This window comes from Sphaerodactylus townsendi, linkage group LG11 (genome assembly GCF_021028975.2).
Source record: "Sphaerodactylus townsendi isolate TG3544 linkage group LG11, MPM_Stown_v2.3, whole genome shotgun sequence".
NCBI classification, from domain to species: Eukaryota; Metazoa; Chordata; class Lepidosauria; order Squamata; family Sphaerodactylidae; genus Sphaerodactylus; species Sphaerodactylus townsendi.
The window spans coordinates 56439717-56463584 of record NC_059435.1 but is presented as its reverse complement, the minus strand read 5'-3'; the positions used below and the strand labels follow the sequence as shown (position 1 = coordinate 56463584).

Sequence of the window (23868 nt, the reverse complement as noted above, 5' to 3'; positions counted from 1 at the left end):
GATCCAAAAATCCACAAGATGGCCAGCTCCAAGTTGGGAAATCCCTAGAGGTTTGGGGGTGGAACCCTGGGAAGGGAAGAATTTGGATATGAGAGAGGCCTCAGTGGTGAAGGTAAAATGCTATAGAGTCTACTCTCCAAAGCAGCTAGCTTTTCTGAGGGAACTAATCTGGAGAGTCTGGGACTTTCAAATGTAGAAAAAAGACAATGAAGAAAATTTTTGGCAGAGGCAGAGGCGTAGCTCCAAGGGGACGGGGGGGCAATGCACCAGGCACGTGCCTCTGTGGGGATGTGACAAGGGCGTGGCAGGGGCGTTCTGGTGTGGGACGGGCATTCCAGGGTGGGATGGGGGCGGAGGACGCACCGGTGCACCGGGTGTTTTTCCCCCTTGCTACGCCTCTGGCCAGAGGCCAGTCATACACTCTTGGCTTAACCAACTTCTCACTAACTAATCTGTTGCAAGAATAAATTGGAAGTGAGGAGAATAATAAGAGCAGCTTTGGGGAGAAAAGTGGGGTATAATTGAAATAATTAATAAATAAAATCCTTGGATCCAGCCACCTCGTTCAGGGCCTCATTCAGATGTTATAGCAAAGGATGGAGGAGCACAAACACAGCATAGTTATTCATTAAAAGATTTACCAGTATTCCCTAGCTGTCCTCTTGGTTCAAGGTGCTTTTTTGAAATAGAGTTTCTCCCTTTCCCCCACCATTTGTATGCAAGTGCCATTGAAGTCTCCCTGGTTTGGGAAGCCTTGAACCAAATGCCAAATTGATGTTAAGTCTGAATGCCTCTGTCTGAAAAAACTGGAGTTTGTTTCCTCTGCACAAATAGAAGTATATCATGTTGGCCAAAAAGAGGAGGAAACGGAACAATTCAACTGATGAGGAAAGTATACAAATATATACAACAAACCACAACATCACAGAAATGCACAGGGAGTCCATGTGGGACGCTAACCATGACATATGGCAAACATGGACCATGATTCTTAAGGCACAAAGTAGCCATGTATGAAACAACTAAGCTGGAGAAGAAAAACAGGTCAGCGTAACATCCAACAGCTTCTACCAAAGCCCTGCTCCTTACCCAGGGTTTACTATACAAAGGCAAGTGCTGGCAAATCACCTCTAATCAACTCCTGCCTTGGAAACCCTACAAGGTTGCCATAAGTTGTTTGCAACTTTCCACCACTGTTACCAGTAGTGAAGGCCTCTTATGATTGTTTAGATCAGGGGTAGGGAACATGCGGCTCTCCAGATGTTCAGGAACTACAATTCCCATCAGCCCCTGCCAGCATGGCCAATTGGCCATGCTGATAGGGGCTGATGGGAATTGTAGTTCCTGAACATCTGGAGAGCCGCAGGTTCCCTACCCCTGGTTTAGATTTTAACTCACAAGATTGACTCCGGGAGTCTTCAGTCTCATGAACTAGATGTCTTTTAGTGTATATATTTACCAGTCACACCCTTCAGTGTTTGGGCCTTCACTTAATACTGGATTAATCCATGTTGCAAATGTCCCTTTTTTAAATTAACTTTACCAATATGTGAGACTGCAGGGGGAAAGGGAATATAATACTGGCCTCCAGCTAACAAATTTTCTCTGTTATCTAAACAGAATACCCAAATAGAAAGAAGGAGGAAGTGCTCACCTATATCTTCAAAACCCCGAACGTTATAAGCAACCTTGTGGTACTTCTTGAGTGGCATCAAGGTTGTTCCCACACAGGAATTTTTCCTTATGCAATTGGCTGGATGCCCATGCTTTTGCAGGAGCTTCCACACAACATTGTGCTCATTCTAAGCATGACTTTGGGGTCTTTTTTACCCCCCCCCCCCAAAAAAAAAACTGGAGCAAAAAACAAAACTCTTTGCACACAAAGATGAAACTGGGGCGGCTGCCGGCAGAGCGATTTGCTGGTTGCTGTTTCTGCAACAAACTTGGGTGGGGAGCAGAGTTAATCTTGCCCTTCAAAATGGCTCCACATGTCCTCCTCTCCACCCCCACCCCCGACTGTTTAATGGGCTCCCCGTCCTTGGCTGTGCCACAGTGCTGCTGTGAAGGCCTGGAGGTGGATTCTGACTGTAGTTAAGCCTCTACTGCATTCATTTCTGGTTCTTTGAACTGACCTGACAGAAAGCGAAGAGAAACTATTTATATATGCCGGCTTCACTCTCTCTCTCTCTCTCTCTCTCTCTCACACACACACACACACACACACACACACACACACACACACACACACCCCATGAAGCTAGCACAGGGGAGATCCGGTCAGACAATCAAAGTTGCCCTCTTCTCAACATGTTTTGCTGGTCCTTATATACATCCTCTAATTTGATCTTTTGTAAACTCTGCACAGTAGTAATAGTCTAATTGGTATTCACAGTAATCCAAATTATAGGTCTGAATGCAGCATGTGGCTGCTTATGCCAGCACCAATATTATTTATGCACTGTTTAAAAGAAAATAAGAAACTATTGATTTTTGTACAATAGAGAGAATACTGGCAGTGACTCTTACATTTATATTGGATTGCCTTGCTTTTTAAAAATACATTTGAGAATGCCAGATAGAGATTGTATAGTTTCCACATGTGTTTCAACTATCTCTAAAGGGGGGGGGGGGGGGCAATAACCAAATCTTTGTAGTGCAAAAGATTTATTGACCGTAATGTTGATAAATTCTTATCTTTGTTTTCTTTGGTGAGAAAGAAATGTTACAGTGGTCTAAATTTCTGCCCAAAGCTAGCTTTCATACAGCAATTAAACATCCTGAATCAAAAATTATTTATGCAAAAGTGGACTTACAGAACTATATAATTGTTCAATTGTGACTATGTGCTCCCACTATTTTTCCACTACCAGTTGGATATGGTTGAAACAGTAGACCAAGTGTTATTGTATTGCCTTTTTCATATGGACATTGAGTGTTCATACATATATCTAATCTTATCCAATTTTCCAGACAGACCTGATGAATTTTATATTTCCTTTAAGGAGGCCAAATTTTGTACCTTAGGATGTTCAGCAAGGAAGCATCTGGTTAAATCTTTTCACCAACCATGTCTGTTCTGCTGAAATCAGCCTATTATGTGACTTTGGAATTTTATTATATGTAGATAGGCTGATGAGACTGTGTGTCAATCTTGCATCTATGATCATAACAAATAAAGATTGTTTGAATGGCCACCAAGAAAGCCATCCTCATATCTCCCCTCCAGGCAGTCACTTGTTCACGGAACTGGCTATAGTAGACTTGCAGTCATATGAAAGATTTGTTTTTCACACCTGACCACAGATGTGTAATAGTTTTAGTCCTATGGAACTTCCAAGAATAAATGTAATTTCAGATTTATTTCTATGCGGGCTAGAGACAGGCATAGGCAAAGCACCTGTGAACGTGCCCTGCCTTGAAACCCATACGAGGTCACCATAAGTCAGTTGTGACTTGATGGCACTTTCCACCAATTAAGTGTGGGCTGGTAGTGTGGTTTAGTATGGAGCTTTATACTGAATCAGACCATTGGCCTATTATACTCAGTATTTCCTGACCTATGCAGACTGGCAGTGGCTCAGACTGGCAGAGAACCAGAATGGTATAGTGGTTAAAAGTAATGGACTCTAATCAGGTTTGTTCCCCCAGTCCTCCACAAAACCCAACTGGATGACCCTTGGCCTGTCATAATTCTCTCAGAACTCTCTCACCCCCACCTACCTCACAAGATACCTGTTGTGGAAAGAGGACAGGAATGTTATTAAAAACTGCTTTCAAACTCCTTAAAGGTAGATAAAAGTGGGGCATTAAAACCTATTCTTCTCTCCAGGATCTCAAGTACTGGCCTTTCAGGGAACCACTACCTGATTCTTTTAACAGGTGATAGCAGGGATCGAACTTGGCCCTTTCTGCATGCCAAGCATATGCTGCACCACAGAATCATATGGCTTCTTCTTCCTCAAAACAAAATCCTGAGAACCTAGAGTGCAATCCCAAGAACACTTTCATGGGAGCAAGCACCACTGAGTAAACATCTGAGTAGACACACTTAGGATTTTATTGCAGGCATACAGATTTCTGACAGCAGCGGTTCCTCAAATAGCCTGTGCAAATTTAACTACAGAAGCAGCCCCTGATTGGTGGAAAGAGATATTCCATCCTACTACGGAGCAAATCAGTTGCTTTCCCATTATATAATCTTCCATATGTAGAATGTGCAAATGTAGATAAATCTATGGTAAATTATGCACATTTTGAAAGTGTTCATTTCTACCCAGCCTGTTTCTTGCCCCCCAGTTGTTCTTAAGAACTAAAAAGGTGTTGCTACCTTGCTTTTCAGCAGGATTTTAAAAATTTATTTTTCATGGGTACAAATTACTGGGAAATTCTTCCATACAAATCATATATAATGCAGTTGTGCCAATCCAAAGAGCCATTTCAAGATCACTTGCACAGGAGAACTTTCCGGTAGATATTTAGCTATGAAATCAACATTTTATAGGAAATAGCATGTTTGTTGAGAAGTTGTAGAATGTACTCCAAGAATATGCAGAATCTGCTTAAATCTTGCTAATTGAAGGTGATGGAATTTAAAAGGAACATGCCTTAAGATTTTCCACCACCCACCCTATCTGAAAGAAGCAAAGAATACACAAATGCAATAAAGCCAGCTGGCACATGTACAGTTCTAATATGGGCCTGCAACAAAGATGAACAACTTCCCGCCCCCCACCTGAAGAGGAGTAATTTTTCTTTTCTTTTCTTTTTGAAATGGTGCTAAAATATCAATCTACAGCTGGAATATTGTAACAGTATGCTTGGGAGGTTCTCTGAATTCCCATCTTTCATTTAAACAAAAAACCAAGGCTCTCTATATATTGTCGAAGGCTTTCACGGCCGGATTGAACTGGTTCTGGTGGGTTTTCCGGGCTGTGTGGTCGTGGTCTGGTGGATTTTGTTCCTAACGTTTCGCCTGCATCTGTGGCTGGCATCTTCAGAGGTGTATCACAGAAAAAGTCTGTTTCACACTGTGAAAGTCTGCTTTCACACAGTGTGAAACAGACTTTTCTCTGTGATACACCTCTGAAGATGCCAGCCACAGATGAAGACGAAATGTCAGGAGAGAATGCTGCTAGAACACAGCCATACAGCCCCGGAAACCACATAGCACCCGAGTAACTTAACATTACCCGGAAGACAGGCAGGTAGGTGTAGGAGATGTTAGGACTTACTGAGTGATCTTCTTGCAGGGCCTGATGGGAATAACCTTCCCATTCCAAGTATCCTTTGGATTCCAAATATTATGGGTGCTTAGACAAACACTGAGACAAATATAAACACAATTAAGATGCCAGCTGAAGAAAACAGAAGAACATTGGTTTTGCTTGGTACTACCTGCAGGGTTTTATTTTACTTCATCAGGTATTACAATTTCAAGCTTGCCAGGATGCAATTTGTTTCTCACAACCATTCCTTTCTCAAAAGCTGGGAGGACTCTGAAGCAGCATTCAGCAAATTTCAAGCAAAATTCACAGCACTGTCTATTCCCAGTTTTCTTTTAACTACTTATCAGTCATTTATTACTGAAGTAAAAGTTCTCCTGAAATCCACTCCTAAAAATTATACAGTTGAAGCTATCCCATCAAAAACCTGGATGCTAAAAGGCCAGACGGTTATTAATTCAAAGGGTTTTACCAGTCACATGTTAGTTCTTCCAGATGCCTGAGAAACTTCTGCTGCGGAGGCCGTGGCAGCAGTTAATTAAGAAACAGGAGAGAGGAAGACGGTCTACTGCTCCTTTGCACATTTGGAGACAGTAAATCCTACTTTCCCAGAGTGAGCTGCAAACTGTACCTCTGTGCAAATTTCATTGTGATGAATGAGAACGGTTCAGTTCCTGACTTACATGCTAACATTCTTATCCGCTGAAACAACTCTTTCATCTCAAGCATCCGATCTGACAACTTCTCTGGCTGCAGTCTAAATGACTACATTTAGAAAAGATGTTGGACTTTACAGTCTCATGTCCTCAAGACATTCTGAGAAATGTGGACCTCTGGACACAGGTACATGATAACCTTGGCTCTTAGAAAAACCAAGTGTGGATTACAGGAGAAAAGGCTGTATCTTCCTATTGCCATAACTAATTGGTAACAGGACAGAAGACTAACTATCTTGCAGACTAGAGTTTCCCAAACTATATAAGCCTGCTACTCAAAAATAGGGAAATAGGGAAAAAAAACCCTCTATAACAAATGCTGAAGAGTTTATAGAACAGGCTGATAATTTTCTATCCTTTCCAGAAGTGCTTCAGAATATCCAGGGGAATAGTACCTGGAAAAGAAACAAGCATGCCTTGATTAAAAATAAAACTCATCATGCAAAATATCAAAGCTATAATCTAGCATGGTCCACTTAAGCCCCACATGGCTGGATTGCGGCCAGGGACTGCATACAGTACATACTGACATATTTATGGGGAATAAATTAAAGAGGCTCGGAGTTTGCCTGAAATAGTTATGTAATTATCCACTGATTGATTCTTGATGTCATGGTTTCCAGGTGATTGAGACGCCTCCATGCTGGTTTCCTTAGACTGGAACAAAGTAACAATTCAGGACCAGGATTCTTCAAACGGCAGGTGAGACATGACAAGGGCCCTTGGGACTCAGATTTTATGTATACCAGTATTTATTGAAGGCCTAAATTTTCCCAATTTTCCCAAGGCAGTTAGGGCGGGATAGAAATCCAAATAAAGTAAAAATTAAAAAGCTTTCTCAACCCACTAACAGTCAGTACGGGACAGTACAACGCTTCCATCTTAAAAACATAAAGTGTTGCCCTGCTACATCAGGGCAGTGGTCCATCTAGTCCAATATCTTTTATCAGAGTGGCCATTCAGTTGCCCTGGGAGACACACACCAGGGCATAGGGGCAATGCCGTAGTTGATATCCAGAGACTTACTGACTCTGAAGCACACGCTTCCCCACTGGGAACAATTTCTCCTCATTTGTTTGCAATTAAATAGTTAAATAAATAATTGCAGTGAACCAGCCCTCCACCAACCTCTGAAATTATGCTCTAGCATGCTTAGTGCTTTGGTTAGATGACGGAAGGGGGGGGGGGATATGCATAAAGATTTCCCCCCTATAGAATTTGTTTAATGCTGATCATCTCCTTTAAAAAAACTTTACATGGAACAGTTTTACTGATGTCTAAGCTATTGCCTCTCAGGTTGTTTCCCAACGGGCAAAAAAAGCCAGTAAAACAACGATAAAAACAGCGTTATGGGCGGAGACTTTGCACGGCCACTGCTGCAGAAACGACGATGCAGCAATGCTCCAATGGAGCCACAACAGTGTATTCTAAAATCACTCGACGAGCAAGTATTTTCAACAATGCGCTACCTGTCCACGGAGCGGCCGCCCATGCAAATGCTCCATTGCTGCAGTGTTGCCAATAACACTGACGGCACAACACTGTAATTGGCTGTGTAGAAACAGCCTCAGATAGGCAACAGAGGTCCCAGGTTTTCTTAGATGGAGGCCCAAAATGAAATGTGAAGCTGCTTCAACCATTCAAAGAAGGTGACAATGAAAAAATCAGGGAGGAACTCTACTGATAGAACCATATGAAAACTCAGTTTCTTTGGCTGCATTCAGACAGGACTGCAGAGGTTTGTCTGTGATGGATGCAAAATCTATGGTTGTCGCACTCATGTGCCTGCTGGCTCTTCCCCCCATCCCTTCAGGCACACAGCAGGATGGGACCTCCTAGGAAGCATCCAATATGTTTACAACTTTTGTCTGTGAGAGGGAGAACTTCACATTTACTCAGGCATCTGCCTTTGGACACTGCAGTGAACTGGAGCTTGGTTCAAGTTCCCCAAACCTAGGAGACTTCAATTGCATTTTACTCTTCAAGATGAAGAGTATTTAAGCATAGCAACAAGCAGAGTTTGTGACCATCATGGACAAACACCTGTTTCTCCATGGTATCAGCCGTTGCGTAAAACCATTCCTTGTGCTCCTCCTGTTTTTGAGCTAGAAGGCAAACCAAGGTTTAGGCCAGCTTGTCTGCTTTTATTTCCCATCTGTTGGGCCCTTCAGTCTCTAGGTGGAGTTAAAGCAGCGGCTTGCCTACTCAAACAAAATGCCAACCCAAAGTTAGTGAAAATAAGAGGTTTTCCATCCCATTCCAAAAGTGTTCTGGTTTACTGCCCATCACACTAAAAAATAGCTCATTTTTTGTTTCTTCCTTTCTTGAGCTTAATGTGACGACTGACTGAGCCTTCATGTTGCCAAACCACTCTTTTGCCTTTGGTTTCTATCATTTATTTATTATATTGATTTGTTGATGATCTACATACACAATGATGTTTTCCTTTTTTGTGCATGTGTTTGCTACTAAGTCACAGCTGACTTAAGGCGACTCTGTAGGGTTTTCAAGGAAAGAGGCATTCGGAGGTGGTTTGCCATTGTCCTGCCTCCATGTCATGGCTCTGGTATTCCTTGGTGCCCTCCCATCCAAATACTAGCCAGGGTCAGGGCTGGGAGTGTGTGACTGGCCAGTCACCCAGCAAGCTTCCACACTGGAGTGGGGATTTGAACCAGGTCCTAGCCTGATACCTGAAGTTACCACCACACCACAGGGGCCCTCTTTGTTTTCCTGGACAAACATAAAAGTGTTTGTGGCTACAAAGATGAACAACAGACTGACTATATTCCAAGGGAAGCTGTATACAGTTAAATACAAAACTAAAACAGTATTCTTTCATCAGACCAACTTCTGTTGATGTGACTGCATCTCCCCATATTGCCATGCCAAGTCCCTCCGCTCCTCGGAGAAGAACCTGCTTAGGATCCCTGGTCCAAGAGAAATCCGGCTGGCTTTTATGGGCCTGGCCCCTACTTGGTGGAACCGGCTCCCTAAGGAGACCAGGGCCCTGAGGACTTACAAAGTTTCCACAAGGCCTGCAAGACGGACCTGTTCTCCCAGGCATTTGACCAGCCGGGCTGAGAAGAACAATGGCCCTATTCCAACTAGGCCTCCTGTGGGCGCAGGGTCGGGATGAGGGGAGGGGCATGCCGCCATCTGTTTTGTTTATGAGTTTTAAGGAATTTTAATATTCGATATATATAGTATTTTATTACTTAGATGTGAATTAATTTTAATGTTATGAATTTAACTATGGTTAATTGTATTTTAATTGTTGTTCACCGCCCTGAGCCCTTCTGGGGAGGGCGGTCTATAAACAAACAAACAAATAAATAAATGCCTAAGTAATGGAATGCTACTTTACCATTGTTGTTTGAGGGCCCTGTAAATTTAAAGCTTCTTGGATTCACCTGCCCTGCCAGCAGTTTTTTGTCACCTGAGAATTCGCACTGTTATTACAATCAGTGCATCTTATTTCAGAGTAAACACGGGATAAGCTAATAGCTCGCAGCTGAAGCAGCATGAATTCCACCAGACAAAATGGACTGGCAGTTGGACCTAAGTAATCTCACTAGCTGTCTTCCTACCAAGCTGGTATCATAAAGTTTCTCTGACATCAGCCCAATAGTAGGTGAGTCACTGGAAGCAGCAAAGTTTAATTGCATTTTATTTTATATACTGGCCAGGTTCCTCCCTGCAGAACCCAAAACCTCTCTGACAAACTCTTCTGTTCTAGCTGGAGGGAGCTGACTTCAAAGAGGAAAGCCAGTGACCAGCAGAGGGAGCGCAATTGCATAACATCTTTGTGACCGAGACTCTTTGAATGTGGACCAACTTCTGCTGTGTGGGGGAGGGGGCTGGCATCAGCACACAGTGACATGGGAGCTGGTTCATCTTTATACACCAGAAAGTCAAAGTGGGGAAGCAGTAAGAAAGCTGAGGATTGTTCCTGTTTAGGAGATTAGCAAGGTAATCCTAAACAGAGCTGCACCCTTCTAAACAGATTGACTTCAACAGACTTAGAAGGATATCCCTCTGCTTAGGAGAACGCTGCAGGATTCAGGGAACAAATTGGGATGAGGCCACAGAGCCAAGAAACCAAAAGGAAGGGGCTTTAGCTACGCCTTTCATGTCCTGCTCCTATCCTTGATTGGCCACTGGGGGCCAGATAAAACAACATGATAGGCACATGGTAAATGCAGGCCACGGGCTGGCCCACTCTGGTCTAGGAAAATGAGAATGCTGAAGGACCTTTCTTTCTGCAGTCTTCCACTTTAGGACTAACAGTATATGATTCCCAATCATTCCCATAGCAGATTCACAAGGGGCTGTGGTTGGATATTTGAGACACGGGGGAGAAAAATAATTCTAAACATCCCCCATTGTTCTTGGCAGCTTACAATACATTTTTTAAAACACCCAAATTCCCCTGTAGTGAAATGGAATTGTTTAGGAAAGGGACAAGGGTGATAATTTGGGGCACCATTTACTGCCCGTATTTCTTGTTTTCTAATTTCTGTATGCCAATGTTTGCATTTTCTATTTCATGCCCTACACGGCTTTTATTTCAATGTTTTCTGACTTTGTAAGTACAGCCTCAGTACAGCTTTTATTATTTGGCTTATACTGTTTCTACGGCCTTGTGAAAGTTTGTAGCCTGCCTTGAGTCTCGGTGAGAAAGGCAGACCATAAAGTGAGCAATTTTTTAAAAAGACTTAATAAAATGCCTGCCTGCCATCTACTCTCCAGTTCAAGCTCTGGTGAATGAAGAAGCTTTATGAGGTCTCCTAAAAGATTCCAAGGATGTTCACTTCTTCGGGGAGCTGAGTCCACAAAGGGGCAGTGGCAAAAGAGAAAACCTGAGCCCTCAGCAGTGCCCAGTGGGTCACCCCTTTGGGGAGGAAAAGTATGCCTATCTTCTTAGCATGCATTAATACTTTCATCCTTGGGTCTCAGGCCCAGAGGAGTACCAGGGGTAAATGGCGCCCAGAGACAAATTGTCTCCAGGATGCCCCCCAGGCTCCTGCACCCTTCCGCCCTCAAGCTCCGCCCTAACGCCCCACTCCCCACTGCTCCTTGGACTCCAGCCTCCATGTGTCACTATGGACCACACCGGGGCAGGAGTCCTAGGGTGTCCACCTCCCGCCCCAGACTCCCCCTGCCGGCTGGGCTCCCAACCGGCAGCCTGCAGTCTCTTCTGACCTCCCGTCCGGGCTGGCCAGAAGAAACTGCAGTCCCGGCCTTGGAGACCTTCTTTTATAAGCACTGAGGCCAGGGGGTGGGGCTTGGGGAGCAGGAAGGGGTGGGACCAGAAGAGTGGCACCCAGGGACAAGGCCACTGCTCAGGCCTATTTCACAGTTCAGAACAAGCACATACAGCAAGTACATCCTTTTGTGATACAACAGGAGAAAAATGCATGTATACACAGAGGCAGACAATGGCAACCCCCTCTAAACTTCTCTTGCACAAAAACCCTACAGGGTCACCTAAGTAAGCTGCAACTTGACAGCAAAGAAAATCTTTTCCACTAACGCTACTCTCAGGACAGTGCTACAGGTAAAACCGTCTTAAAACCAAGGGCCTTTACCATCTCACTGCAAGATTTGCTCTCTAAAGCGGCACCAACAGCAGCACCAAGACCACATGGCAAGTATAATGTAAGTAGATGAATCGAGTCAGCGTCCAGGGTCAGGCCACGCCCTCTATCCATTTTGCAGTTGGGCCCTGGTCTACAAGCAGTAAGGGTGAGATGGGCTGCGCCATTCAGACTGTGGGTGGGCTACCATTTTGGAATGCCCCCATATTATTTGAAAAATCCTTCAGACAGAAATTCAGCGTAGCAGGGGGCAAGATTACAGCTTTCCGGTAGGCCGGGTCTAAGAAGCCTCAGAGGCTCACTGAAGTTGTTGTGTACCTCCAGGGGGATTTCTTTACTTCTTCCTGCTTTTGAACAGATCCTCCCTCCCTAGCTCATCACAGACTTGGGCTACCAGCTCTGGGCTAGGAAATACAGGGAGATTTTAGGGGCGGAGCCTGGGGAGGGGAGAGACCTCATCAAGATACGCCGTACGAGTAGCCCCTCCAAAAGCAGCCATTCTCTCCAGGGGAACTGCTTGATGTATTCTAAAGATCAATTGTAATGCCAGGAGATCTCCAGGCCCTACCTGGAGGTTGGCAAGCCTGTCACAGACTGTTGTTGCTATTGTTTTTGACACTGAGGTAAGGAGATCTACTCTTCAAGAAAGCCAAATCTAAAACCAAGCCTGGAGCTAATTACACTTTTCAAAATGTGGATCTTGGCAGATCGTTCTTTTCAAAAGGAAACTCACAGAACTAAACTGGATACAAATTAGACACACAGAAATCAGCAGAATTCTTGTGAAACAATAGCAGTCCGCCTGCTGCTTTGCACTCCCAACCAGATGCAACTGTTGTCACTCAGGGCACTTAAAATTATACCATAAATCTCCCGCATTTGAGGGTGGCTTGGAAGAGAGCACAAATTTGGACACCAGGGTTCTTTCCATGCCTCACCTGACTATCTCCTCTGGGTAACAATTGTTAATAGTGTGGATGTACTCTTGAAGAACTGAGCCGGCCTCTGCTTTTATCTCCTGGACCTTTTTCAGGCCGCCACTCGTTACGAAAAGGCGCCGGGCTTTGCTATCGTGTGGCAGAACCTATAAAAGTCACAATAACAAGTTCAGCCTTTCACGTCAAAATCTCTTCTCTGCTCCATTGTGAGTAAGAAATCAAAACAGGGAAACCGCAGAAGGTACCATCCTGTGACGAGTTCTCCTCTGCAAGACGCTGAAATGAAATGGGGGCATGATTTCAACAGGGCTTGTGCAGAACTAATTCCCAGGGGATTATGCCTAGAGAAGGTGGAGAGAGAAAAAGTATAACTATCCTTCAGGGCCTTTTCATACATCAGGCCTCACAGAGAAACGCTCAGCAAGCCTTCTCAGAATTATATTCCATCTCTTCAATTATATTCAGACTCTTCAACTCCCAAGTGACCTGTTCTTAGGATGGTGCTGCATACCACCTTTGGCTAAAATAGTTTTGTCAGGCAAATTCAGAGGGGAGAGGCTGTGGCTCTGGACTGGCCAGGTCAGTATGTGGGGGAAAAACCTAAAATCATGGCTGACTATCCTTGCCCAGTTGACAGAACCAGATATCAAAGAAGAAGAAGCAGCAGCAGCAGCAGCAGCGGAGGAGGAGGAGGGGGAGGGGGAAGAGTTTGGATTCACAACCCCCCTTCCCTTCTGTCCTGTAAGGAGATTCAAAGGAAGTTAAAAATTCCTTTCCCTTCCTCACCCCACAACAGACACATTATGAGGCAGGTGGGCCTGAGAGAATTTTGAGAAAAATATGACTAGCCCGAGGGTCTGCAACCTGCGGCTCTCCAGATGTTCATGGACTACAATTTCCATCAGCCCCTGCCACCATGGCCAATTGGCCATGCTGGCAGGGGATGATGGGAATTGTAGTCCATGGAGAGCCGCAGGTTGCAGACCCCTGGACTAGCCCAAGGTCACCCAGCAGGCTTCATGTGGAGGAGTGAGGAATCAAACTCAGTTCTCCAGATAAGTCTACCTGCTCTTAACCCCTATGCCACATTGGCTCTCTAGGTTCACAGCAACTGATGTCAGAGACCCAGTGATGGAAAGCTCTGGACATGGACACACTCTGAGAGTGGTCGTGTGATGGGAAACCTACCAAGAAGATGGGATCCAAGCATGGAGCTCTGAAGGAGAGGTGGTCAAAGTCCCATTTACCTTACTGAACTGCCCAACTATGTGCTTCAGAATGTTGGGAGGAGCGTCATGGAGCAAAGGCTCAAGAGCCGGCAGGTAGGTGCATTTCTGGAGGATATTCTTTAGTGCTTTCTTAGTCTGCACAAAAAAGAAAAAGAAAAGAAGCTGCTGCTGCTGAAAATTGTAATGTATTGATCTAGTCCACTTACAAAAACCAGGCCTCAGTTATTTCAGAAACTGCCGATTTTTTGTTTTTTGGAATACTTTAATGAAGATCGTTGACATGCTTATTTTGAAAGCAATCCATCCTCTTTGTTGTCACAGGTGGCTCACAACCTCTATATATCTCATCCGTGCGTTTTTCCCATGCCTGTGGATACTTAAGTCCGCAGATAGGGTTACCTCGATGTCTCAGCAACCAGTTGAGGGGAAGCAATTAGAGAGTTGAGGGCCCCCATGAAAAAGACCTCATCTCTCATTGCCTCCCACCTCACTGGTGTGGTGTGGAAAATGCACAGGGCACAGATTTTATAGAATATCTTGACAGGGTCACCAGGCAGAGGCAGGAAATGGCAAACCACCTCTGTTAGTCTCTTGCCTTGAAAACTCTATAAGGTTGCCATGTCAGCAACATGAAGGCATTTTCCACCACGAGTCAGTCCTTCAAATATCCCGGCTCTAGGCCATTTAGTGCTTGAACATTAAGAACCGGCACTTGGAACTCTGCCCAGAAACAAACTGGTAGCCGATATAATTCTTCTTAAACTATGTTTTCTGTAGCCTGTGCAAAACAGCAACAAAACCTTACAGCAAAATGTACATCCGTTAAGATGGAAGGCCATAAAATCATGAACATGTGCACAATCAGACTAAAACAAATTTAGTTGCAACACAGTGTACAGTAATATGCAATTATGTCTCAGCAAAATCAGTGGGATGGAAACAGGCATCACTCTAAGCCAAGGATGGCCAACCTGTGGCGCTCGAGATGTTCATGGACTACAATTCCCATCAGCCCCCGCCAGCATGGCCAATTGTGGCTTAAGTTTTAAAATTTCAGTGAAAATGGAGGAAGCAGGCAGCAGACAACAGCTGAAACGGTGTTTGTTCAGATAATCGTTCATCACATAAAATGAACAGGCTTAAAATTAGTGCATATATGCAATACAATGTTTACCACTAGGAACATCTGGAAATGGAACTCTAATAAGGATAAGGATAGGATATGGGACTGGGAGAGACTTTACAACGTTTCTTTTTTCTTTTCTTTTTTTGCTGACACTGCAAATATCAGCAGGAGCAGATATGACCTCACAGATACTACTTGTTTTCTGCAGTTCTACTCAGTATGTTATGTTGGACTCTAGTATGTTGCACTTTGTATCCTTAAATATTCCAATCATTTCTCCCCTCCTTCCCAGGTTTCTAGTCCTTATCAGGGGTGTACTGCCTCGGGTTCATACACTGATTTCAAGACCTAGTGCCCCCCACACCGCTCCTCCTTCCCTCGGGTCCATACACTGATTTCAAGACCAGGTGCAAAAAACGTTGTTGGGTCATGTTGGGGGAGGAGGGAGAGGGCGGGTGGAAAACTCAGATTTTGCACCAGGCTACATTTTCCCTAGATACGCCTCTGGTCCTCATGGTTGTAAAGCATTCTGAAAATATGCACAGTTTCTGCAGAGGATTTCATTAGTCTCAAGTGGAACTTCTACTGTAGGGATGCCTGTCCCTTCTGCATGACCTCTACCAACTTCAATTAGGTAATGACATGATATTCTATCCCTCTGTACTTATGTTGCAAGTGGATTAAAATGCTACAAACAGCTTGCATCCAGGTTCCCTTTCAAAAAATTTAAGGGGCAGCTGCAAGTGAGCTGGCTACAGCTGGGAGTTTGTCCTTCACGTAATTAACTAATATTTACCATTCAATTAGACTAAAATACTGTGGATGGTCTAGCAGTGACAGACTAAGCAGAGTTACACTTTATAAAACCACTGAAGGCAGTGGATCTAATCCCTGGCCTTACCGGCTTGGAAACAGAGTATACTATAGTGGTAGAGTCTATACTTCATAAGCTGAAGGGTCCCAGAATATCTAGCAAGAAGGGTCTCAGGAAATAGTGCTGGAAGAGACCAGGAGCAATCAGAATAAACAAGACAGCTAGACACAGAGGCGTATCTAGGGAAAATATAGCAAAATCTGAGTTTTCTGCCCCTTCCTGGTGGCTGGGCGGCCACCCACCCCCATGAATTTTCCCCCACGAGCTAACAACCTTTTTTGCACCAGGTCTTGAAGTCAGTGTATGGACCCAGGGGGGGAGGGGTGCTAGGAGTGGGAAGGTTGGCAGTTGGCAAGCAGCTATTCTTCTAAGGTGCACTGGGTAGCAAATCGTCCCTGTGGTGCCTAGGAGTGCGGGAGTGGGAGACACCAAGGCGAGGTCTCAGAGTGTGGAAGGGAAAATGGGGGGAGGGGGTCTTGACCCTCCCAATGGGCAATTCCTACAATAGTCAAGTGGTGGCAGCAGTTATGTGAGAGAGAGAGGGGGGGGAGGGGAGAGAGAGAGAGAAGCCTCTCCAAGAGAAGTTGGGAATCCCTGGGAGAGGAAAGAGGTGGAATAGGGCCTGCAGGTCAGAGGAGGCCTGTCTCACTACATCCCCTAAGGGATTCCTGGGAAAGGAAAAGGCCCTGACCTGACCACTGAACAAGCATGAACACATGAAGCTGCCCTATACTGAGTCAGAGCACTGGCCTGTCAAAGTCATTATGATCTGCTCTCCAGAGGTCTTTCACATCATATACTGCCTGATCCTTTTGAAACTGGAGGTCCCTGGGATTGAACCTAGGGGCCTTCTGCATTCAAGCCACAGCTCCTCCCCTCTGCTGAACTGTGCATAGACTGATGCTGTTGCCACACTTTCAACCATGAATCAAGGTTCCTTGGTCTGCTATTGCTCCAGGTGCAGAACCTACTGTGCTTCCTCCCCTCCCCAAAGTCTGTTGTCCCCAGGTCTCACCCCCAAGTCTCCAGGAAGGACCCAACCCAGAGAAGCCACCCTACCAAGCCTTCAGGAGTTGCATAATTTGAATGCCACTGGATGGCTGTCTGGGGCAGGGCGAGTGGGGTCATTGCTGAGAGTACCCCTCTCCTCTCCTACTGAACAGCTAATGGGTGTAATTAAGAATTTCTGATTAGAGCAATGTTCAGGCAGCCTTGACTTCAGGAGACTGCTGTGAAAAGGGGTAGGAAAGGAGTCTAATAAATATGCTTACCTTGACTTGAAGATCTTCTGAACTTTCAGTTGCCATATACAGGGACAGCAACACAGGTAAGACGTTGGCTACCGCAACTGCGCGAGCATGTTCTGGCGTATGCCTCCCAATCTGTCCCAGGGACCAAGCAGCTGCCGCCTTAATATGATCTTCTGGTTCTTCCAACAAGCACACGGCCAATTGCGGGACCCCCTGCAGGAGTCATCAAAAGAGGTCAAATGAAGGGAATCCAAATCGGGACTGTAGAAACTAGAGAGAGTTGGCAAAAAGGAGGAGGAAAGTTTAAAGCTTCTCTCTTGACACAAAACACCCAGGATGGCTCTCACTAGAACACGGATTATTCTTGAACGTGGTGAATTCAAGCATTGAGAAGAATATCACACCTAGGACCTTCTCTGACATAAGGGCAGTCAAAACCAACACACTGACTACTTCAAAGGGTTCAGAGATTAAGTGCCACAATTTGGGCCGCAAAAGAAAGTAAATCTGGCAGTTTTTATCAGGAATGCCGAGGTTTCGGGTTTCTCTCCCGGGTTTCTTGGAAAGCAACCAAACATTGCCTCTGTGTTCCTCCCCTGCATTTCTCTCAGAGCGGCCGAGGGTTTCCAAGCAAGCCCTACTGAAAATGAATGGACTGGGTGCAGCCATGAAGCTTGGGGGCAGGGGAGGACTTCGTCTCCCGCCGCCGCCACCCCTTTCTCGCTTCTCTCCCAGCAGGCGTCCTTTATATTTTTAGAGTCTTTCCCCCTCTCCTGCTCGCTGCACACAATAAATTTAAACACGTCCTCGTAACAAGTTATTATTCATGCAGGCACTGACCCTAACGGATGCTTATTGGAACTTTCATCAGTTAGACTGGCTTTTAGTAGTGACAATTTTTATAATTAGAACACTTTGCCCCCCCTCCCCAAAATCAATACATTCTAGTATTCCCTGAGACCCATTTCATACATTCTTTTTTCAAAAACGGAGGGAGGGAGAGAAAGAGAATACCATCAATACGTATATTTCAGGCACGTGGCATTGAAATATTAGATTTCTCTCTGCAGCATCAGGCTGTATCACAGAACCCATTTCAGGCTGAAAACACCCAGACACAAAAGCTAGCTTTGCAGTCTGCCCGTCTGGAGTGTAGGAAACCAAAATATATTTTGTTTTCCAGGAAAAGATTGCTCAGCTCCTAAGGCACTTGCAAATTTTGCAGGGCTCTTTAACTGCAAGGATTCCAGAAACTAACTGAAGCATAAACGTTAAGATTTGCTTTGTTGTCACTGTGGGTTTTTTAAAAAATATAATCCTTTTTGCCTCAAAATGTAGCACAGCAGGAAAAAAAACAGCCACCGTGACATGACAAAAGATGGCTTATTTTATAAGTTCTCGTTTTAAAGACAATTAAAGCTAGACATCAAATATTTATTCTAAGAAGCCATTTGCCGGTTTTCCTTTCTACAATTTGTAAAAAGGCAACTCAATTAGCATCTCATGAAAATGCAAAACTGCGCTAGCAAACTAATCCATAACCTTTAAAAAAAACACACACACAACTCCAAGATTACGCTTTGCGCTCCAGACACAACGAACAGGCGCATAACTCAGGTTGCAGAGTGCAATTTCATATAATCATTTGGGGGGGGGGGGGTGTTCATGGGAAGAACATTTTTAACGCACAATTTCCTTCAGAAGCTTCCTTTGCCTCAAAACAATTGTAGGCAGACAATCACGATTATTTTTAAGGACAGAAATCATGGTGGTGGCTTAATAAACAAATTGAACAACCCAGCCATGATTGCCACAGGAGAGACACATATTTCATGACACCTTTGAAAATCAGAGGGAATGAGAAGTATTTTGGCCGGATTGCACCTAAGACAGTCTTCCCGTGGGTGCTGAATACAGAAATGAAATGACTATTTTCTTCAAGAAGATACCATTTTTTTTCCAGGGAGAATTTTTTAAAGAGAAGCATTCTGTGAAGTTTATGAGAAGTGTATGCTTAATAACTACTGTATATACTCGAATATAAGCCAACCCAAATATAAGCCGAGGCATCTAATTTTACCACAAAAAAATGGGAAAATTATTGACTCGAGTATAAGCCTTCGAACTTGACTCAGTAACAGATAAAAACAGAAGATTTGGGAGCAAGATGAGATAGAGCTGCTTAACAGAGTTTGCATTAGGGATGAGCAGCTTTCCAGCACTCTAGGAATATAAACGAACCACTGTTTTCCTCCAAATGTAGAATAATTCTGGGATTCATAGCCATGCCAGCCTAAACTTTGCTCCAAAGAAAGTCTTAGTCTTCAGCAACATCAGTATTTGGCAGCAAACTACTGTATGAAGAATTGTAATCATCTAGAATGCAACACACCAATAACCCTTAGGAGAGAAACGCCTCGGTTTCTTTTAACACACACACACAACCTAGTTGTAATGCTATGCAGGCTGTCCTTACAGCTTGTTTTTTGGCTCTCTGGTGAGTGAGGAAAAAAGCAGCAACATGCTTATCGGATCCCTACAGTAGCCCCAGCTCCGGCCGCCATCTTGGAATTACCGTATATACTTGAGCATAAGCCAAGGGGGTCTTTTTCAGCATAAAAAATGCGCTGAAAAAGTCGGCTTATACTCTAGTATATACGGTAAGTAAAATCCAACCTGACCAGATTCTATTTGTTAAGATAGTTATTATAACTCATCTGAACGTGAGACTTAACTACATTCTGTAATAACCATCACAGGCTGTGAATCCCATTTAACGTCTCCTGGATGTTATCTGTTCTGCAAGGTAGGAGGCAACAGGAAGGGAAGAAGAACTAAGAACCCAGATGCACCTTACGCTTCCCCTGGGCTAGATCACCAATGTGTTCTGGGAGCTCTGTGCCTCCTGAGTTCCTGAGGATCTCATTTGGATTGCGGACATGGTGTGTGGGGAGAAGAGGCTTAAACCTCCCCCCACACACACACACACCACTTCCTTGATCTGAAATAGCCCAAAAGGAAGGACTGTATGTGCCCTGTTGGAAGCTGGATGTACTGGATGACAACAGTGCATCTTATCCCTGTTGTGCCAATACCCTAAGCAAACATTATTTGTTCATTATTAAAATAAATTAATATCCCACTGTTCTTTCAGTTCAAGTGTAAAATCTTTCTCCAGCCAAAAGAGCCTTCCTCCAACTTAAGTGGAATCTTTTCCACTGGAGGAAGGCCACTTAGAAGATTGTTGGATCCACTCAACACTTTCCCCAACAGTGAAAACAGTGGACCACTTCAGGTCAGGAAAATGGCATAAATGGGTTGGCATTCCTGTTGAGGCCTGGGTCTCTGTTCAGAATGATGAGATCAGGAAGGCCGCTGACATGATCGCTCCTGAGTACCCTCATCCCGCTTCTAGAGCCCTTTGGGTCTCATGGAATACGGGAGATCTGAGGGCAATGAAGCAGGAGGGATGATAGCTTGAGTGAAGGGGATGGAAATCATGTTGTGGATCTGATTGGAGCCTTTCGGGGGTGGGCAATTATAATAAATTTAACTAACTAATAATAATACCAGTGAGAGTTATTTAGGGTGGTTAATGGCTTGGTGACTGCGGCCAGGATGCCTCCTGGTATCTGCTGTAACAATAAAGTAACTCAAATCCACATGGGATTGGACTCCACCATCGAACAGCCATCCTGGGGAGGAGTCCACAGCACTGTCTGATCCGGTTTTATTAGATCAATTTCAGTTCTTGAAGTCTGAGGATGTGGACAAGTCACTTGCAGGGAAATGGTCTACTACTAGTCCCCCTGGACCCTTGTTCACGCTGGCTGATAAAAGCTAGCTGGGCGGAGTGTGTGTGTGTGTGGTGGCTGGCCCTGTGGTTTCAGGAGGTGGTAAATGCCTCTTTGATGGAGGGGATCGTGCCAGTGCTTCTGAAAGAGGTGGTGGTCTGTCCCCTTTGGAGCCCTCTTTGGACCCTATGGTGCTTGGAAATTATTGCCCAATGACCAACATCTCATATTTGGGCAAAATCCTGGTGATGGTGGTGGTGGCTTAGCTGCAGGTTTACTTGGATACAACTGATTTTCTGGACCCATGCCTATTTGGTTTCAGGAGTGCTTATGGCACAGAAATGGCCTTGGTTGCCCTGATGGATGACCTTTATCTGGAGAAGGACTGGGGAAATACCATCCTGTTGATTCTCCTTGATTTTTCAGTGGCTTTTGATACCGTAGACCAGGGGTAGGGAACCTGCGGCTCGAGAGCCTCATGCGGCTCTTCTGCCCTTGCACTGTGGCTCCTTGCACTGCCCTTGCACTGAGCCGCCGGCCCCATCCTTGCACCAACTGCCCACGGTTGGCTGGGCCGCGCTGCGGGCTTCCCCTCTCGCCCGCCCCATTGGAGCGGGGCGGGCGCTTTCCCGGTGGCTGGCAAGACCGAGCTGCTGGCTTCATCCCTTGCCTGCCCTGCAGGTAGCAGGGCAGGCGCATCCATGTGCTTCTCAGAATGAGCGGAGTAAAAGGTAAAAAAAACCCAATATATACAGTGTTATCTTTATTTTAAATGTCAAAAATTATTTGCGGCTCCAAGTGTTTTCTTTTCCCATGGAAAACGGGTCCAAATGGCTCTTTGAGTGTTAAAGGTTCCCTACCCCTGCCGTAGACCATGGTATTTTGCTGGACCGGCTCCAGGGAAAGGGGCTGGAGGGCACTGTGGTGCAGTGGTCCTCCATTTGAGGTCAGTTCCAGAAGATAGTCATCAGGGGATTCGAAGTCACGTGTCATCAATATGAGGATGACACACACAGCTCTATCTCTCCATTTCATCAGGGTCAGGAGAGATGCTTTGTGTGCTGGACTACTGCCTGGAAGCAGTTATGGACTAGACGAGGACCAACAAACTGAGGCTGAACCCCAGAGAGACGTGTTTGTTGTGCCTCTAATCACCTCCAACATAGGGATGTTTTCTTTTATCTGTCTCAAATTTGATATGAAGACTCCAATCCCGTGAGGGAGAGGTACAGTACCCAACATTTTATCACAGTTCAATGGGAAACAGGAAAAAGTGCACACGGAAATGCATTACCCAATGAAACCAATTGGGATGAATTAAGATTCCCTACCAGTGAAGAAAAAAAAAGTATTAATGAACGAAATTCACACTAAAAACAAACATCTTGTGCATATGGCTTGTTTGTGATCCCAAGTTCACTTCGTGGGAAGTCAAAGCCACTAAACAAATTCAGCTGATATCAAAGCAAACATGTTTAGGTATCACAGTAACAGCAGAACTCTGCTGCCAGCAGAAATTATATATATTTAGGCAGATATCTACAATGCTGTCCTGCTGATCTCAATGAACAGGTCATCCAAAATGTTAGGACAAGCAAATAACCTCCAGTGGTTTCTCCTCTGAGGTTCCAGTAACAGGAGGGTACACGAAGTGGCTGTGTTGAATTCAAACCATAGAAGAAGAGGAAATCTGTTGTATATTAGTGTCACATAAAAGCTCTTTTGAAAAACAGTCTGGCTCTGTCGGCCTTTGGTCTGCCTCACCAGTCAAGTGAACACATTGTTCCAGTGTTTCTGGCTCACCCAATTACACACACTGGCACCGTCTCCCTGACTTGTATTCACACCAGCGAACCAAGCACTAACCTTGGAGATTATTACCGCCATGGCCAGGTTCTCCGAATGGGCTGCCACGTAGCCCAGCATCATGATCCCAGGGAGCCGGACATTCCCTCTGCAGCTGCCAATGCAATCGATCACAGCAGCGACCCCCCCTGCATTCACTATCAGTTGCGAAAGCTGAAAGCGGATAAAGCAAAGAATTAGAGGTGCTGCCATTTCAAGCACCTGTCCAAATGCTACGGTCAAGTCTCTTTTTATCAGATGCCTTCAGGCCTACAGGGCTGCACAGTCAACTCACTGAAACAGAAATGATTTGAAGCCTCTAATGGCCAGTCCATCACCCCATTACATACCGTGTTTCCCCGAAAGTAAGAGCTACCCTGAAAATAAGCCCTATCATGATTTTTCAGGATTTTTGGAGGAGGCTTAAAATATAAACCCTACCCCCAAAACAAGCCCTACCGGTAGTTACAGATGAGGATGGTGTAATCCTGCAGACTGCTCCCTGCCAATAAGGATGCAGCTTGCATCACACGTGACAGGGAAGCAACGGGGCTGCCAAGAGCCCACCTTGATGAACTGTGAAGGTACTGTATTTCCCCTAACATAAGCCCTACCCCAAAAATGAGCCCTAATGCATCTTTTGGTGCAAAAATTAATATAAGACCCTGTCTTATTTTCAGGGAAACATGGTACTTACTGATGAATATAAATTAGCAAAACATTCTATCAGAGTGGATGCTTCCTCTATCCTACCACTCTGTTGAGTAAAGTGTTTCTAGTTGCTTATTTTTATTTCCATTTCCTTTTGGTTCAAGTTTGAAAACTGCCTCCAGTCTGAAGAGTTTTCCTCCCAAATAAGTGGCTCTTCCTTTGGAGAATGAGCTACTAAAGTTAGAAGAAGGCTACTTGGACGATGGTTGGATACACCCTATTGTCTTCTACTGGATGTGCTGGTGTGAACTCATTTTGCTCAAGGGACACCTCAAGGTGCTTGTTTGCACTCTGATCCTAAAGCCACCATTGCTAAGCAATGAGCAGGAAGGTACATGCAAGAACCATGTCTTGTATGTACACACACACACAGAGAGAGAGAGAGAGACAGAGAGAGAGGTACATGTCAATCTGTCCTCTCACTTTTATATTCTATTCTTCCTTCAAAGAGTGCAATATGGCATTATCCCACAGTTAATTAATATTATTTTTATGGCAACAGATGCCTTGGTAACCTTTAGGAAGCCAGAAAGGCAAGGTACAAATTTTCAAAATGAATAAATCTT

At 44.7% G+C, this 23868-nt stretch overlaps 1 protein-coding gene and 1 long non-coding RNA gene across 3 annotated transcripts in view; one reads left to right on the top strand and one right to left on the bottom strand.

Moving 5' to 3' along the window:
* Positions 1 to 5378: 5378 nt before the first annotated feature.
* The window catches only part of SPAG6 (sperm associated antigen 6), a 48431-nt gene continuing 29941 nt past the window's right edge, over positions 5379 to 23868 (bottom strand). For both annotated transcript variants that reach the window (XM_048511620.1, XM_048511619.1), the window contains 5 exons: positions 22613 to 22765; positions 16974 to 17165; positions 13721 to 13837; positions 12474 to 12619; positions 5379 to 6333 (listed from right to left, as the gene is read on the bottom strand). In XM_048511620.1, the coding sequence (XP_048367577.1) occupies positions 6267 to 6333; positions 12474 to 12619; positions 13721 to 13837; positions 16974 to 17165; positions 22613 to 22765 (675 nt within the window). In that variant the 3' untranslated portion in view covers positions 5379 to 6266. The remainder of the gene's footprint in view (positions 6334 to 12473; positions 12620 to 13720; positions 13838 to 16973; positions 17166 to 22612; positions 22766 to 23868) is intronic.
* Positions 6562 to 10668, top strand: LOC125441211. The gene is made up of 3 exons (XR_007245797.1): positions 6562 to 6640; positions 9419 to 9569; positions 9675 to 10668. It is a non-coding gene; the product is annotated as an uncharacterized LOC125441211 (long non-coding RNA).